This window comes from Falco rusticolus, chromosome 9 (genome assembly GCF_015220075.1).
Source record: "Falco rusticolus isolate bFalRus1 chromosome 9, bFalRus1.pri, whole genome shotgun sequence".
In the NCBI taxonomy this organism is placed as follows: Eukaryota; Metazoa; Chordata; class Aves; order Falconiformes; family Falconidae; genus Falco; species Falco rusticolus.
This window is the reverse complement of record NC_051195.1, coordinates 51661654-51678679: the sequence shown is the minus strand read 5'-3', so window position 1 is coordinate 51678679 and position 17026 is coordinate 51661654. Positions and strand designations below refer to the sequence as shown.

At 46.1% G+C, this 17026-nt stretch overlaps 1 protein-coding gene across 2 annotated transcripts in view; it reads left to right on the top strand.

Moving 5' to 3' along the window:
- The window catches only part of MAPKAP1 (MAPK associated protein 1), a 107373-nt gene that overhangs the window by 75903 nt on the left and 14444 nt on the right, over window positions 1–17026 (top strand). The window contains exons 8-10 of one of the 2 annotated variants that reach the window (XM_037399340.1): window positions 2810–2917; window positions 11197–11337; window positions 16364–16501. In XM_037399340.1, the coding sequence (XP_037255237.1) occupies window positions 2810–2917; window positions 11197–11337; window positions 16364–16501 (387 nt within the window). The remainder of the gene's footprint in view (window positions 1–2809; window positions 2918–11196; window positions 11338–16363; window positions 16502–17026) is intronic. The other variant, XM_037399341.1, reaches the window with a different exon arrangement.

The window sequence follows — 17026 nt, the reverse complement described above, 5'->3', positions numbered from 1 at the left end:
GGTCATGTAAATGTGTACAGATATTTAAAATGTTTTATTTAAGAATAGATACTCTCTAAAAATCCATTTACACTTTTTTAATGAATGTCTTAGTTTTTTCTGGTTTAAAGGAGTTATTCATATGGCAGGTTGCCTTGGTTTCCGATCCGTAGCTCCATTTCGATGCTTTATTAGCAGGCAGTTAATACGGTCTTGACACAAACTGGACAACACAATTTACCTGATCGTGGAATACTCAAGTTGCTCCAGATAAAAATCAGGCTTTGATGTTGGCATGGTGCTGGTGAGGGAGATATCACCGACATCACTGCACAGAATGGCAGGAAGCTTGCTCAGCGTCGTGGTGATTGTTTCTGAGAGAGGGTGATGCTGTTCTTGTGGGGAGCTGGGATGCAGCGGCAGGCGCTGGCAGGTCCCGGTGCTGGTGCTGTGGTCGGTGGGCTGGGGCACTGGTGGGGGCAAGAGGCTGTGTCTGTGGTAGAAGCGCTGGGAGTTTGGGATGTGGTACCAGGTACCAAGAACACAGAGATGCAGATGGGGACCAGCAGTTCTGCTGCTGTGTCGCTGCTGGTACTGTTCAGCATCCGGGTGTAGGCTGGGAGCCTGGAAAGTGGCTCTTACAGACAGGCAGAGCAGGCAGGTTTTGCTGGCACTGATACGGTTTTTAAGCCTACACCAGTTTTAAAATACCAATTGATGTACCATTTTGATACTTGTTTCAATTCAGTATAATTTGCTTCTGCCTAACAAGCCAGGCCTCTGTTTATTTAATTTATTCTACATTTTTGGTCACATTTCCAGTAGCTGGGAGAGGAGAAGCGGCGGCTGTCTCTGCTTCCCTTTCTGTGAGACATCCCAGCCAGTTCCCGAGCGCAGTTTGTTCTGCAGATGCCCTGACCACCACGCATCCGGTGCTGGTTGCACGGGCGTGGGGAGCGGCTGTGCATTCCCCTGCGGGCTGCGGCTGGCCCGGCCCACGTGGGCCCGGAGAGTCACCTGGAATAAGGGAGCTCCGTTCTACGGAGAAATAATGTTCCGCTGCAGGAGCAGAACACACTTGGGTCGGGCGGTGAGCACTTCACGTGGCTTCTGGGGAGACAAAATGAGAAGCCGTAATTGAAATTCTGCTGTAGTAAATTTAAAATTAATTGGCTAACAAATTCCATTTCTTAGGCATGCCATCTGAGGCTAAAATACTTAATTTTTTTATATGTTTTAAATATTTCATCATATACTGTCATAATTCAAAGTCAGGAAACATTCAGAAATATTTTAAGTACTGATAAAGAGGGAATAGATTTCGTTATTTCAGTTCTAGGGTTTTTTGTTAAAGTAAGACCTGGCCGAAGGTTCTTTGCATCACTTAATTTTTTTCAGGTACCCGTTTAGAGTTATTTTACCCATTTTTACAGAAATGACACAGCTGAGAACTTGGTGTGCACTTCCCGGGTGGGAGCAGGATGGAGACCCACCCTGCCTGGGGCTGCCGCAGGGATGGAGCTGCCTCCGCCAGCTCCTGCCCTTGGAAGTGGCTTTTCTCCTGCCCGGGGTCCCATGCAGAGGTTGGCTTCCCTGAGCCATCCCATCGGGTCCTGTCCTGCTGGCCTGTGCCTGACTGGCAGGGCTTCCCCTGGGATTGCGTTCCTTTTTTTATCCCAGCTAGGGCATATAGCTTAAGAATCCATTCAACAATATTTTTTTTAAAAAAGTGGCCTTATTTTTATAGAAAATGCTTTTTAATACATTTTCTGTGGTTGGAAAACAGTTTTTTAAGTAGTATCATCTTTCCTTTGGTGAGATGGTTTGGGAAGAAGGTGGTTGGCACCTGCATCTTGAGGATCTACAGTTAAATGCAACATACGTGAAAATAATTCATTTGAAGCAACAGCATCTGTACAGGCACATTCGAAGCGGCTGGGTGTTAACAGTGTACAGATCTCTGCAAAAAGCAAACCCATCTCTGGGTGGCCCTTTCGGCTCCTCGCAGCCGTGGCGCTGCCAGGCACTGCCACCCTCTGCCCGGCTGGGCAGCGGCGGCTGTGGTGACAACGTCCCTGCCCTGCACTTCGGGAGCGCTTGCTTTGGAGAAACACATCGTGGCAGAGGGAGAAATAGCCAGACTGGGTGTCACAGAGCTGGTTTTCAGGATAAACTGCAGTTCATAGAAGAAGGGCCGGTTTCCTCCCCAGCTGCTCCTCGGTGCTCTGTGCAGACACGGCCATGGCCACGGCAGCCTCCCCCCACAGCTGGGCTCCCCTTGGCCTTCCCCGCCGGTGGAGGCAGCCCCCCCAGCTCCCAGCCGTGGGCCATGGTGTGCTGCAACCCCAGCAGCACGGCACAGGGCTCCCCGGCGCACAGCAGCCGGCCTTCGGTCTGTAGGGCCACCGGGAGGGCAGGGCAAAGGGGAGCGATCCTGCTGTGCTTTTCCGCATCAGGGAGGGTGCCCCGACAATCCGACATGGTGCACACCAGGGCCTGAGCAGGTATTTCTCACAGCTGGCAAGAGCCCAGTCTTGCGGCACGGGCAGGGTGTGTAACCCAGGCTCACCTGGTGCAGGAGTAACACAGAAGTGTTGGGCAGGAGTCGGCCAGGTAGCGGTGCTGGGCAGCCAAAGGGGACTGGAATATGTTTCCTTGCACGCATCCTCCACCGTTTGATGACAGGGCCCTTCCCTTCAGCAGAGAGCTTTGAAACATAAACATCTACCTGCCTTACTACCAGGCTACAAGTAATCTCATGTTAGTTGAACGTGATAAGCCATCACTTTGTTAGAAAACAGATGATTTTACAAGTTACTTTATGTTTCAGGTCCTCAGTATCGGCTGGAGAAGCAGAGTGAACCTAATGTCCCAGTAGATTTAGACTGTACCTTGGAGAGCCAGAGCACTTTGGAATTCTGCCTTGTCCGGGAGAACAGTATGTTTCCCCTTTTCACTTTTGCTCTTGTAAATTGCTTAAACTCACATAAGTTATGTATTTTGGAACACAAGCTGTACTGTCTGGGCAAGTAAGTTTTGACGAGACTCTCTTTCCTGAGACACTTCTCAGTTGTGCCAAAACACTATTCCAGAGGGAAATGATGGATTTCATACCTTCTAGTAAATAGTCTGCATCCTGTTTATCGCTTCATGATTAATCTTTTTCTGTTAAACTCTGCTGTGTAAAGTTGTGACCAACCCTGAAAAACACTGGAAATACAAAACTTTTTCTGTTGCAGGCAGTGCTTAGTGAATAAAGTGGTTGGTCTGCAGGTTTTGCCACGTCAATACGGCTGTTAGAGGCACTGATTTTTTTCTAATAGCATCTAAAGAAATTAGCCATGCAGGTGTAACTAGAGCAGTCTGATGATTTTTAAAGGTCTAGACAAATAATCTTCTCTCCAGCTATGCTCAAATATTTCTATTCTGTTAATTTTTTTAAGGTCCTGATATTATTTCCTGATAAATTTCTTTACAAGAAATTATATGAAACTTTAAAAAAACAACCAAACATTTGACATTGATTTGTGTTTGTCCTCTGTAGCATTTTGGTCGATCCTTCATTCTTCCCAACAGTCATGCTCTCAGTTTTGGGGCATTTTTTCATTCTATTTTAATTCAGATGTAAAAATGTTGATTGTACTAATGAGGAAGCCAGCAGCATTCAAGCTGTCAGCCAAGGCCATGCTCAGTGTGTTTGCTGCAAACAATCGTAGTAAGAGCCTGTTTCAGTAGTAAAGTTTTTTCTTTCTTTACAAAGATTAGACCTTTCCATTTATGCTTTTTGTCCATAGCATTTCATACTTTATCCCAGAATGAGAGCAGAGCATCCCCAAAGTACCTCCTAATTCCAGTGGCGAGTAGTAGGCTCTGCTCCCATTTAAGGAATAGCAGCTGCCACAAGCTCACTGGTGGTACGTCAGCGCTGGAGCTGAGATTAAGCACTCACAGTTTTGGCTGCCGTTCTCCGCAGAGTGGGACTTGCTTCCAAAATGATGCTCCTGGTTAATTTCTTCATAAAATGCTTCTAAGAAACCATAGGAGAGGATGCAGCAGAAGGTGGCAGGGCTGCTGTGCATGAGGAAATGGAGCAATTTTAACCTCGCTAATCAAGTTGCACTCTTCCACAAGCCAGAATTCCCCGATGTCTGCATCCATCCTATTATTTTTGCATCAATTTTTAATCTATGAAAAGATTCATGCTTTCAGAAGTTTTGCACGTTTTGATTAGAAGTAACATTTTTTTTAATCCAGGCTCTAGAATTAAAGGTATATTGTATATACTGCATTTTTAACGTATTTTTATCATCTGCAGAGGAATCCATGCTGTGGCTCATAGCTGTATCTGCTGATGCTCTTAGTTCTCATGAGTGACTAGGTTCAGGTTGCACCATTACTTTAATAGTAAATGTCATAAGTTTGTAAGTGCTTTAGCAGGAGGTATTCTGTTCCGCATGAGTAGCGAATGCTGCAGGAGAGCCACGGAGGCCTTGTCTCAAAAGAAATGTCAGTCAGTAACGTTGAGGGAACACTTTTCCCTTTCCCTGAAGTCCTTGTGCAGCAACTGCTCCACTTCCCTCCTAGGCGAGGGGATGCCAAAGCAGCTCCTGGGCAGAATGGAAGGCTGTAGGATAGACCTCTGGGGCTGTGAGTCAGAAGTACCCTAATTTGTGAGCTCTCCTGGCCCTCCTTAAGCACATCGGTGGTGCTCGTGGTTGGGGGCCCTGGCTGGGATGAAGATGCCCCCGGGATGGGGAGCGCCCTGGGCAGGACCCTGAGGGCTGCCCCAAGCCCCCGTGCTCCTGCCCTGCTGCCCCAGCATCCCATCGGTAGGTGGTGGCTTTTTGTCTCATTCATGGGTGTTGGGTTTATCAGCCAGCACCTAGAACATGGAGGAGCAAAGGCAATCCAGACCCTTTGACTCTGTGGAGTTCAAAAGCAAGTCACTGGTTTAGTTTGTTCAAGGCTGGCAGCAATCCGCAAAATAGTAGACGCCAACGTGAATTCTGTCTCTGCTGCTGTGCTGGTCCTGAGTGTTCTCCGAGCTGATATCAAACTCAAGTAAGGAATGCAGGAGAAATCTTCTGATTATAGTTTTTCCCCCAAAATGTGGGTGAATTTAAAGCAATCTTCCATTGTCCCTGCTCGGGGATGTATGTGGAACACCCGTGCAGTTAACTCTCTGCCCACATAGTTCAAGGACAACGCAGTATGTAAGATCAGCCATAATTCATGCATTGTACAGAGCCTGGTTCCCCCAGTATGGAATAAGAAATTGGATTTTGTAGTGCTTAAGGAGCTATCTTTCGGCATGGCATTAGAATAGAAATATTGACAGTTTTGCACTATTAATAAAATAATAGCTTGAAAACCCTAACATCAAAATGAAATATTCATTTTGTGCATTTTGTTTTTATTTTGAAATACTTTTAGCTTAGATATGTCAGTCAGGGAAAACTCTGTTATAACAGCTATTATTTGTAAATGTGCTCTTCATAGTCTCATATTCATTTATAAATAAATATATATGTATGATGCCAAACATCTGCTAGTAAAATAGCTGCCAGTTTCCTTCGGGCAAATAGAAAGTTTATATTTCAGGGTATTAAATGAAACAGAAAACTTTCCATTATTAAGAAATATGCACAGAGAAATCCCCTATCTATCCAGTGCTTACTAATAGCATTCAAACGAATAAACTGTTTCCAGTATGGCAAACTTTTTAACTTGCACTAAGATTTATCTTTAAACTAAAAGCTTGCACTTTGTAACGTGAAATGCTTTTATGTATAGTAGCAAACTGTTCATGGCTAATTTAGTTTTATTCTTACCGTCTTACTTCTGGAAAGTTCCTCTTTCTCATTTTATCATTAGATAGTAATTAGTATTCAAGGGAAATTGGTGCTAATATATTAAAATTGGTTTAGTGCCTTTAGACCTGTACCAAAGCCAATGTCTTATTGGAAAATGTAATTGGGGACTCTGTGTATGTAATTAATTGTATTACAATTAAGAACTTTCATTAAGCAATATACTAGCACATTAAAGTAATAAGGGACATTTTTGCAATGCAGTTAACTTTATATTTTGTTGTTTTATCGAGGAAATACAGGTTCACTTGCTCTTGAATAGTCTACATACGGCATTTCAATATTCTGATATTACTAATGTGTCATTTTTATACATCCTCTAGTGCTTGCAGGGGTCCCTTTTGGGTAAGGCTCCTTCTTTTCACTTCTAACTTATTTTCAGACTCGTGCTTCCAGTGCCTGTCGTTTCATTACCGTTTGTCTCATTTGAAAATTAGGATTTTCTATGAGGAGATTGGATTGAGTTACTATACAGCTCTGTATTGCACAGTAGTTCAAGCACTTGAACAAAAGTGCTATCTCTGTACTGAACCTGGTTTTCAAACAAGCTAAAGAAAACAAAGCAAAAAGCCCCAGCAACAGAGTAAAGGTCTTAAACTGTCATTTCCAGCCTGGGAAATGTGTCAGTTTTCTGGGTGACCATCAAACCCAGAGACTGCAAACTAGTGCCGTGACTGTGACTTCTAACACACCATAGTGCGTCACCACAGCGGCCAGCTTAAAGAGTAGAAGTGTGGAGCCCTTGACACCAGGTTTGCTTTTTATTCAGCGTCTATGGGCAGAAAACACCACTCCGTTTGGGTTTTTTTCAAAGGAGGAGGCTGTGGTTTAATGTTCTGTATGGTTTTGCCGCACAAGCAATCTGAGCGGCAATGGAGAGCGGTCAGGCTGGCTGGGGTGTCCCTCCACTGGTAAGGACGGAGGAGACCGGAGAAATAAAGAAAAAAGCGATGTAGCTGAACGGAATGCCTGCCTTTGGTATGGGGTCTCCCTCCATCCAGCACCGTGTGTTCTCCCATGGTGACCGGTTTTAGGGATTTAAAAACATTTCCACGAGATCGTGGTCAGCTGCACAGCATCTGTGGTTCTGTCTGGGAGATTCCGTGAGCACAGGCTCCCCATGCTCCCACTGACCGACCCGCGCTTCACTGTCACCTCCCTGGCCTTGGGGTTCAGCGTTCAGCAGCATGGGGCCACCTGCGCAGTGTGCACAGACCCCAGCGTGGCCCCCAGCCCCCAGCGCGGCCCCCAGCGCGGCCGGGCACTGCCCTGCCAGGGGGCCTGGAGCTCCGGTCGAGTCCAAGCAACTGTAACGAGCGGAGCTCCTGGAAGGTGGTGGGAGGCTGTTCCCCAGTTATCCGGGGCTGGCCCGGGGCTGTGGCAGGGGGGGAGCTGGCCCGCTGCGGGCAGAGGCGGCACCGGCTGCGCGGGCAGAGGCACCGGCTGCCCCGTCCCCGCCGGCCCGAGCACCAGCCCTGCTCTGCCCCGCACACATGCTGCCCAGGCGGGGGCAAGGCTTGCAGAGCCGTGGCCATGCCACGGTGCAGGGCAAGCAAGAGTCCTGCGCAGCCGTGCCACGCATTTCTCAGTCCCTGGCGTGGGGGGAAGCACAGGCTTCCCCTCAGCCATTCTTTTCCTGCTCCACTCATGGATTTTCCTGCCCAGCTTCTCCAACAGTTAAACCCCTGCCCTGGGCGCGCCTCCCCTGTAGCTGCGTATTGCACTTCATGCAGGTTCTTGTCTTGTGCCTTGTTCATCCCACACCTGACTCCAACTTTTTTCACCTTTTCTTTCACAACATGAGTCTTAATTAGGTAGACTATAAGGTAAAAATGCAGAGGTCATTGCAAACTGAGTCTCCATGTCGTTGTGTGAAGGAGTTTGTTTCTGGAGGAGGATTCTGTCCCTACCAGGACCACGCAATCTCTATGCCAGCGGATCCATATTGCTGGGTCGGCTCTTGGGCTAAATAATAGACCTGGAGCATCTACTTTACTTGATTGTCTTCCCGAGCAGAAGCTTTTACATTCAAAAGCCACACTGTGATCTCCATTACAAATACCCTGACAGGCCTGTAAATATTTGACAGGTTTATTCACAGCTGCTTGCATGTGGAAAACATTTTTATGATTTTTCCCCCAATCAGCTGGTGGAGATGGCTCTTCCCTCGCTGCCGAACGCTGGCAGTCTCGCAGACATCCTCACAGAGCTGCGGGGTAAGAGCAATATGCCAAGTTCTGCAGTCAGGTTTTTCCCTGCAGGGCATTTCTCTCTGTTGTTACTGATATTACTGCTATTATCCAATGCACCCTCAGGGGTCTGCATGTCTTGCCATCTTTAGACAGATGATCTGTTTTGATGGTGGAGTTCCTGGCTGCTCTCCCAAGAGCAGCAACTGTAGAAATTCTGTAAACCTGAATCCATTCACAAAGCTTCATAAAACAAAGTCGGCAGAGGTTACAGATACGCGGAGGATCTGAAAGGCATCCAGAGCAAAGTCCTGCTGTTTGGCTGCTCCGCTGTGGCGGGTGATGCTCCTGCAGTTTAGATGCTGACACGGTGCTCACGATTTTGGTTACAGTGACAGTTTTTTCCCCTGGATGTGGTCTGGCAGGCTGCTAATTTTTCTTTCCAATACTTTTTTTTGGCGGTGTGAAATCTGAGAAGACTCAGTTTGGTACTAGCCGGTGAAGTGGATAATTAGCGTTCCCCCTTTGCCGGTAATCAGTGTGGGTGGGGAGGCTGGGGAGGCTGGAGGCCGGGTGGGGAGGCTGGGCACACAAAGGCAGCAGAACCTGTAGAGCATCCTGTGAGTCTGGATCTTGTGCAGTCTTTTAAGAACACAGGAGTTGCGGGTACGAGGTTAATATGTTGCTGTTCTTTGTGTTATTTCGGAATTTCTTGCTGCTACCGGTTCAGTTTGTTGGCGCTAGCCCTTCTTCACATGCAACGCTGTACGTACAATGCCGCTACACAGAGCACTGCCCATTGCACCGAGGCAGGAGTCCAGGCACCCACCGCGAGGAGGCAGCCTCGGGGGTGTGCGGGGCTCGGGGTTCCTCTGCCACCCCCCGCCAGCACTGACCCCCGACTCCCCTGCGGGCAGGGGCAGGGGGGTGCCCAGGCATAACCGCACAGTTCCGCTCTGCTGCGGCTCATATCCCGGCACAGTGTGCCGGTGTCCCTGCACGCTGCGGGGACAGGGCTGGCCGCATGCCTGGGAGCTGCTGCCAGGGCTTAATGGGCATTTCACTGGGATCCGTCAGTGGAAGAGGGTCCCAGTTCGCCCTCGACAACAGGGCAGCAGTGGCATTGCCATCCTCCTGCTTTGCTTTCAGGCACCACCATGCCACAATGTCTCAAGATGCTTTTAAGTGCACCAAAAAGTTTGACATATCTCAGTGTATCTTTGAAGTACTGCAGCATGAGGATTTGACATGATACATTATGATAATCCATAGTATAGAGACATTAACACAGGGGTCTTTGACAAAATACATTGTAATGTCTCCGAAGGAGCCATTACAATTTATCTTGTCATTCTGGAGCATAGAGTGGTTGCAATGTTAAGATGGCTCTGCATAAATTCACATGTAGACTGTTTCATTTGATTTTTGGAATTCTTTCAAGTCGAATGGCACAGCCCAATTTGTAGCTTAACCCTTTGCTGTCCCCCTTCCCTGAGGACAGGTCCCCGGTTGCGTGTCAGCAGGCTGTGGGACGAGGAGCGGTGGTGCTGTGCCGCGGGCAGGGCCAAGGCTTACCTGAATAACGTCTAGGAAATGGGAATCTCCTACTGCATGCTCTCAGCATGGATTTTGACTTGTTTAACAGCAAATGCTCACCTTACTTTGACGCAGACGTGTAAGATACTTACTGCAGGCAGTGATGTTGGTCACTGGATTAGCAGAGAGGAAGGGGAATGCTTTCAGCCAGCAGGAAAAATGCTGCATGCTTAGGTGGTGTCTTTCTTGTCTCTCACCCGCATTTGTCCTGCATATGGCCAGCACCCCCACAGCTTCTCTTGCCGAAGCAAACACATGTGCTTCTGCCGCTCCGACCCCCCTGGTAAAAGGCAGCTTGCTTCTGCGTCAGCGGGTGGGTCTGAGACAAGTGCAGGGTTTTCCTCCCCTGGCAGCTGTGGCTTCTCCTGGCAAACCGTCCCCTTGTCCTCTGGGCCCAAACGTGGAGACCCACTGCAGCTTCCCTGTGAGCTGGGGTCCCTGCACGGGGTGGGAAGGGTCAGTGTGGGAAGCGTTACGCGTTGAGGCTGCTCCAGCTGTGCAAGTCTCAAACAAAATTATTAACAAAAAATCTGACAAGGTCTTAGCCTGCTTTGCTGGATCTTTAAGACCTGTACTAAAATTCCATCATCTCATCTTCCCATTATTAAAATTTCAGCAAAATATGAAGTTTTCATTAATCTCCTGCCGCAAATGTAGTACTCTGAACTGGCAGTTGATTCAGCTTTTAGGACTACATTAGCTGGGATATTAAAGAAAACGTGTCATTCTTCAGTATCTTCTGTAAGAAGCTAAATCAGTTTTCAAACATATTTATACCACTTTATCTAACAGCATCTGAATGATCGTTTAGGGCTGAGATGGTTTATTAGCAGCTGGCATAGAAATTACTCTGCGCAAAATTATATATCGCATTATAGTAATGTTTAAATTGGTGTTAATCCAACGTCATAAAATGTAAAAAAATCTTTAAAGCGTGTTACATTTTTTCAGTAATTGGCATTTTGGTTTAATGAGATGTTACCTTTTATAAAGCCAGTACCTGCAGTAGTAATGAGAATACTAATCAGTAAATAAAGCGTAGCTTCGTTGCTGCAGTGCTGAGATCAGAGCGCCCGAGGGGCTGGCAGCGCTGCAGCAAGGTGCCAGCGTCACGTCCCACCTGGGAGGTGCTGAAACAGGGGAGAGCCATGCTGGGGCATCCGTCGGGGGCAGCACCTGAAAATGCTGCCGAGGCTGGGGGCAGGCCCCCCCTTCTGCCCGGGGTGGCGGTCTGCGGGTGTCCTGGCGAGGGTCCCACTGGCTCAGCCCCGGGTGATACTGGCAGTCCAGGGTGTCTCGTGCCACCTGAGAACCTGCCGTGGGGACGCTGCACGGCTCTTCGTGTGGGACGCAAGTGTGCGTCGGGACGTCCTCCGTGAATGGGGGGTTTTGCCTGTGGCCGGAGGGTGAGGATTTCCTCCTCCCAGAGACGTGAACTTGAGCGTTTTGTTCTTTCTTAAAAGGCCGCCCGCAGCTGCAGCCTCGCAGCCATGCTCACATGCCAGCTGAATCCTGTGCCATATTTTAAACCTCTCGTTCATTATTGTTGGCTTGTTTTGCAGGTTCAAGAGGAGAAGAGGTCTCGGAGGAGGACCCTCAGATCGATATAGCTACAGTTCAGGACATGCTCAGTAGCCACCATTACAAGTCCTTCAAAGTCAGCATGATCCATAGGCTTCGATTCACCACTGATGTTCAGTTAGGTAAATCAATCTGTACTATAACGCTTAGGAAAATGGAACAGTTCAAACCTTTGGCCATCTCTAATAGCTGACTGTCCATCTCAGACTGTTTTAAAGCAGTCATTATCATGTTGGTCCATTTTATCGTGGAGCACATCACTTGAAAGCGTTGCTAGCATTTCAGCAGTTAAAAAAAATTGCTTTCAGTTGAAAATACTTTGGTATTTTTATTATCCACAATCAGCTAGCACATGTTTCTTCTGAAAGAAGGCCATTATTTAATGACCTCATCTCTGGTTTTCAATCTAGACTCCCTAATGGAAAGCGTCTTGCCAACTGTTTTGTTATTTTTAAATGAGGATATGCAAAATTAGGAATGATTACATTTTTCCTTTTCTGAGACTGAAGGATTTTAACGACCAAGTGGAAATTTGAGGTGGAACAAAATAAAACTAGCATTCTCGAAAGGTTTTATATTGTCCTTATTAGCTTTCTGAATGCTTTTGAAAACCCGAAGGCCAAGGGATGACAGAATCTTGAATTATAAAAGCCCCATTACTGTTTTAAAATGATTGAATGGCTTTTTATCTTTGTGTTTAAATTGTGAAAATTTGATTAATGATGCATTGGTAGGTGACCTGTGACATTCTTGGAAATACCTTCCATAAAGAAATGATTCAGCAGTAAAATATTAAGTGCTGTGATGTTTACGGAATACGTTTATTCTGTAGAAATCAGTGGAATTGTTAAATTTAAACTGTACGAGTTCCTGTATTATTATTGTCACTGTAGTCTCTCGATTCTTCCATCCTCAAACACATGCAAGAGTCTGTTTCTCTCAAATTTGTACAGAAGAGGCTTTCTGAGTTTATTTTGAACTGTCTTGTTAAGGAAGGATTTATATGCTGGTGCTGAAGCAGGACATGTTTTCTGCTTTTGAGCAAACTATCTGGGTGTGATAGTTTGCTTCCAGTGAAGTTTGACTCACTGTATCTGGGAAGTGTCAGAAATGAGAGCTTGAAAAGGTCATGACAGATCACTAAAGATAAATGGTTAAGGGAGAATAGCTGTGAAATGAAACAAATGGCTTAACTTGTGTAGCAGTGAAGGAGCTGACCCTGTCCAGTAGTGTAAGGACCATAAAATTTCCCTTTTATAACAATCTGTGAACTTGTGTAGTTTTGATGGCAGTACACTGACAATGTGATTTTTATAATCTAATTATTTTTAAAAAAATCAGAGAAAACCCCAGTGGGATATTCAAAGTTTGGGCAAATGTACAGCATCAAAATCTTTAGGTAAAGTCAAAATAAGGGTATGTTGCTGGGGTTTTTCCTCAGTTTTTTAAGGTATTAAAAGAGCAGTGCTGATAAAATAAGCACTGAAGTGCTGTTTGGATTAGGGCTGCTGGGTGTTAATGTGTTCATCCTCTGCCAATGACAGACTGCTCCATACAGTCTGAAATGTAAAAAATGATGTCTAATTTTTTTTCATCGCTCATCAGTAACTGCGGTTTGGGAGCTATTCCGTGTCAGTTTAGCGATGGCCAGTTGCAAAGACTTTGCTCCGTAGCATTTTTACGCTATCAGTTTTATATAGCGGCCATAGCGAAGCGACAGTTTTTCTGGAGGATGCCAAGGATCCCCCATCGTTCCTGTGCTCCTTATTGACAGTATCGATGGTGTGCAGGAGCATATCGGCTGTCAGGGCAGCTTGCACTGGAAATAGCCGTGTGGTTTTGGGGGCAAGTGCCAGTTTCCCAGGCTCCACACGGAAGGATGTTTGCATGCGACAGGACCCAGAAGTGGTGGGGAAAACACTCAGCGCAGCTCGTCTCCACTCCCTGCAGCTCGCTCCGACATCGCGAGACGTACACACGTCACCCAGTTTGAATAGGTTCTGTGCTGGGGTTTATTCCAGTTGCGCAGAGCAGGCAGCGATAGCGTGAGTTACTGTCTGTGAGTTACTGTCTGTGTACTGGTGCTTCTTGCAATGCTTTAGCTGTTTCGAGGCCTGATCATTGAATTTGAGGCAAGGTTTAGTGAAAATATTGGCGTAAGCTTGATCTTCTGTATGTTGTTCATAGTTCTTCTACAGTAAAAAGCAGTGCATAAATGGCCATGGGAGGAGTGACCACCTTTTGACTGATGGTTTTATTACGGTGGAAAGCTTTAGCCGTGGCAGTTTAAGGTCTGGGGGTTTTATGGTTTCACTTACATTGCAGCGTAATGCACATACAGTAGTACTCTCAACGTCTTTACGAAGGTTGTGTCATGTCGTGAAGGAATAAGATGCATTTGCTTTGTGTGGCATTAGCAAAACTAGAATAAGCATATTGTCTTGGAAAATTACTGCTGGCAAGGATTTCAGAAAGAGGGGGGCAGTTGCAGACCCCAACAAAGGAAGGAAGAACAGAGCAGTGTTACTGGACTAATACATTGATGACATGAATGAATTAAAAAAATAGTACAAGAAGCATTTTTACTTGGTTTTTGAGTATGACTAATTTGTGCTGCGATACAGGGACTGCAGAAGCCACATACATAATACTGTTTTGATTTTAGGTTTCAACACATACAGATGGTGAGAACAATAACACAAAAAAGACAACATTCTTTGTCAATGTGCTCTTTGGATGTGTGTGAGCTTAAGCCAGTGATGTCGAGATACAGAAATAATGGATGAAGTATACAGCAACAATTTGCAGATAAAAATAATAGAAGTTAAAGTGTATTTTACATGATAAAAAAAAGATGAAAGAGGAGGAAGTCTGTTACATCCGAGATGGTTACAAAATCCATGCTTGGTGAAGTAGCCTCTGCTGAAAAGATTGATGCAATGGGGAGTGACCTTGGCTTGGAGCAGGAGCTGGTGATGTATGTATGAGCATCTCTCTGCTAAATGGACCCAGATTTGTAGCACTAATATACATGGAAGCCCAGAACCAAACTCAGGATGGCAATAAATCAACAGCCACTTTGGGTGTCATTTCTGGTTTATATTCCACTATTGTTCTATCACTTTAATTCATGTCACTATCATCTGTTCATCTGGAACAGTTTTATATAATTTTCCAGTGGAGTTACCTGACAAATCCTATCAAATTAACAAGGTGCATTAACAATATTGACTGACTGTGAATTCTGAAGTTGCAGGACCATGCAGTGAAAATTCTTTAAGGGTATTTTCAGGGGTGACGCTCCTAGAGGAACGGATGGGGAACAACCCTCACACACAAAGAATTTGCACCTTTATTTTTAGAGCTTGCCCTGACTTTTTTTCAGTGAGAAAACAAGAACTGGTAACAGCAACTTCCCATATTTTCCTTAAACCATGGAAAATGCCATTTTGAATGATTAACCATTACAGTGAAGCAACAACACCAATTTAATACAATCTGTCCGAAATTAAATTACAAAACAAAATGGGCTCCAGATACAGTATCAGCCTGCTCCAATTACCTAGGTCTAGCAGTCCTTGTGTTAATTGGACTCTTGATACAGTGCTTAATTGAAATGTGATCTCTCTGATGTGACGTATGTTTAATGACAAAGCGCATTCCTGGATTCATAGAAGGGGGAGGGGGCTGGTGCCGTTGCCATAACCTGGTGTAATAGCAGGGGTTAAAAGGAGGGTGAGGTGGTGCTGGCGGAAGGGCTGCAGCACAGAGCACGCCGCAGTGTCTGCCCCTTGCTCTCCATCCCTTCATCTTAGAGCGGCACAAAATGCAAACGAACGTGGCTGGCCACTCCTGCAGCTGTGCCCGCACTGTAAGAAATGCTGAGTTGGTTTTGGAGGGCTTGGGAGAGCCATTACGTATGTGGCATCTTCTTGTATTTTGTCACATCTCTTAAAAGTTGTTATCATCAGCTCCTTTAGGTTTTATTGTGACTCAGACGAGCCGAGCACTGTGTGTTGGAAAGCATCATGTCCAAAACCCTCAAGAGGCAAAAGGTTCTCTCTGCTGGTTGTCCAGAGGTGCAAGAGTTAAATGATGTTTAAATACTTTTTTCCAGTATTGCTTCCTTTTGTTGCTTTCTCATGAGCTTCACCTGTAACTCACGAGTGAAGAAATGTAATTATTTTTTAAGGCTTCACATGACATGAAAAGCACACCGGGAAGTTCCTTCGGTCGTGCCAACAGCAACTAACAATGAGCATCTGCTCATCGGTGCGACATAGCGCAGCTTTTGCTTCGCAGTACTGCGATGCAGACTGCTGCCAACGACAGCGAGTGTCCCGGGAAGATAAACGTGGATGGCTGGAAGTGCCAGCGGGTGTCCCGTGGTGGCTGCAGCACGCGGGCAGCCCCGGCAGCGTCCCACCAAAGGGCTGCCTTGCGCGGCTGCAGGGGGATGCGGGGGCGCAGGGCATCTCCTCTGCGCCATGCCCGGCTCAGCCCGTGCAGCAGGACCGAGGCGCCAGCCGTCTGGGGAAGCCCGTGCTGGGAAGCAGGGCCCGGTGCCCATGCCAGGAGCTACACAAATCCTCAGCTTGCTTTCAAAGCAGCCTAATTAGAGCTGGCTTTAAAATGCCAGCAGTGTGAAAACGCACAGGATCTCTGGGACTGGATGTCTTTGTTTATGAGTATCTGGGTAACACAAAGAGCGTTTCTGTGATGCTGCGAATGGGTGTTGTCCTCTCATGTGGAGGTTATAGTGTATGTGCTGTATAGGAGACAGAACAGGGATGGTGCATGATAGTGTCTGTTATGTATAGTACTGGTGATGGAAAAATTAGCGGTATATTTTATAAATCGTTCCACTTCTGTAGCTACCGCTTCCAGAAACACTCTGTATGTGTTGAGAAGAATATTTTCTGTGGTACTTCTTTCTTGCTGGCATGCTTATGCAGGAGAATAAAATGCAGATTATCAATGTGGCTTGATAACCATTTGCTTTTGGTTTCAAAAGCTCCTGTGCTTTCAAAAAGCCCAAAAGGGCAATATACTTTCATCCCATTTAAGATTTATAAAGTGTGTCAAACGGCTGATATGAAATCGCTTAAACAGATCACTATTGTGGCTCTCTATTCTTTCTCATCTCAGGTATTTCTGGAGACAAGGTAGAGATAGACCCTGTTACTAATCAGAAGGCCAGCACTAAGTTTTGGATTAAGCAGAAACCCATTTCAATCGATTCTGAACTCCTCTGTGCCTGTGACCTTGTGGAAGAAAAAAGCCCAAGTGAGTAGTCCTTTTTATTTATGTTCTCTCTTCTCTCCCTCCCTGTATGTGCTACATGTCCAAAGAATTATTGCTACCATGTCCTTTTCTTTCTATAGGTGTATTTTATTCATTATAGGATGTTTTTAATCTGACTTGATTCTATTCTAGAGAACACGACATAAACAGATACACATTTTATGAGTGTCCCCTTTAATGCTGCTTACAGCTAATGGCATCATTAAGAGTGTTTCTTGCCCACTATCAGTAGCTGCTGCCAGTGTCATACCAAGGAAACGCTGCCTTTGCCCAGCTGGTCCCTGGCCCCATAGCACGGTCATCAAATAGGTGTTTCAATGTAATCAGAATTTTTTTGAGCTTCTTAATATCCAGGCTGGTTTTAAACAATTTCTCAGATGCAGTTGAGGATCTCGGCCATGCAGTAAGTATCAGTGCAGTCTCAATTTGCTTCAGCCGTGGCTGAAGCGGGGCTCGGAAATCGGGGTGTCAGGGGGGCGGTGGGGGTGCCTGGCCGGCAGCGACGGC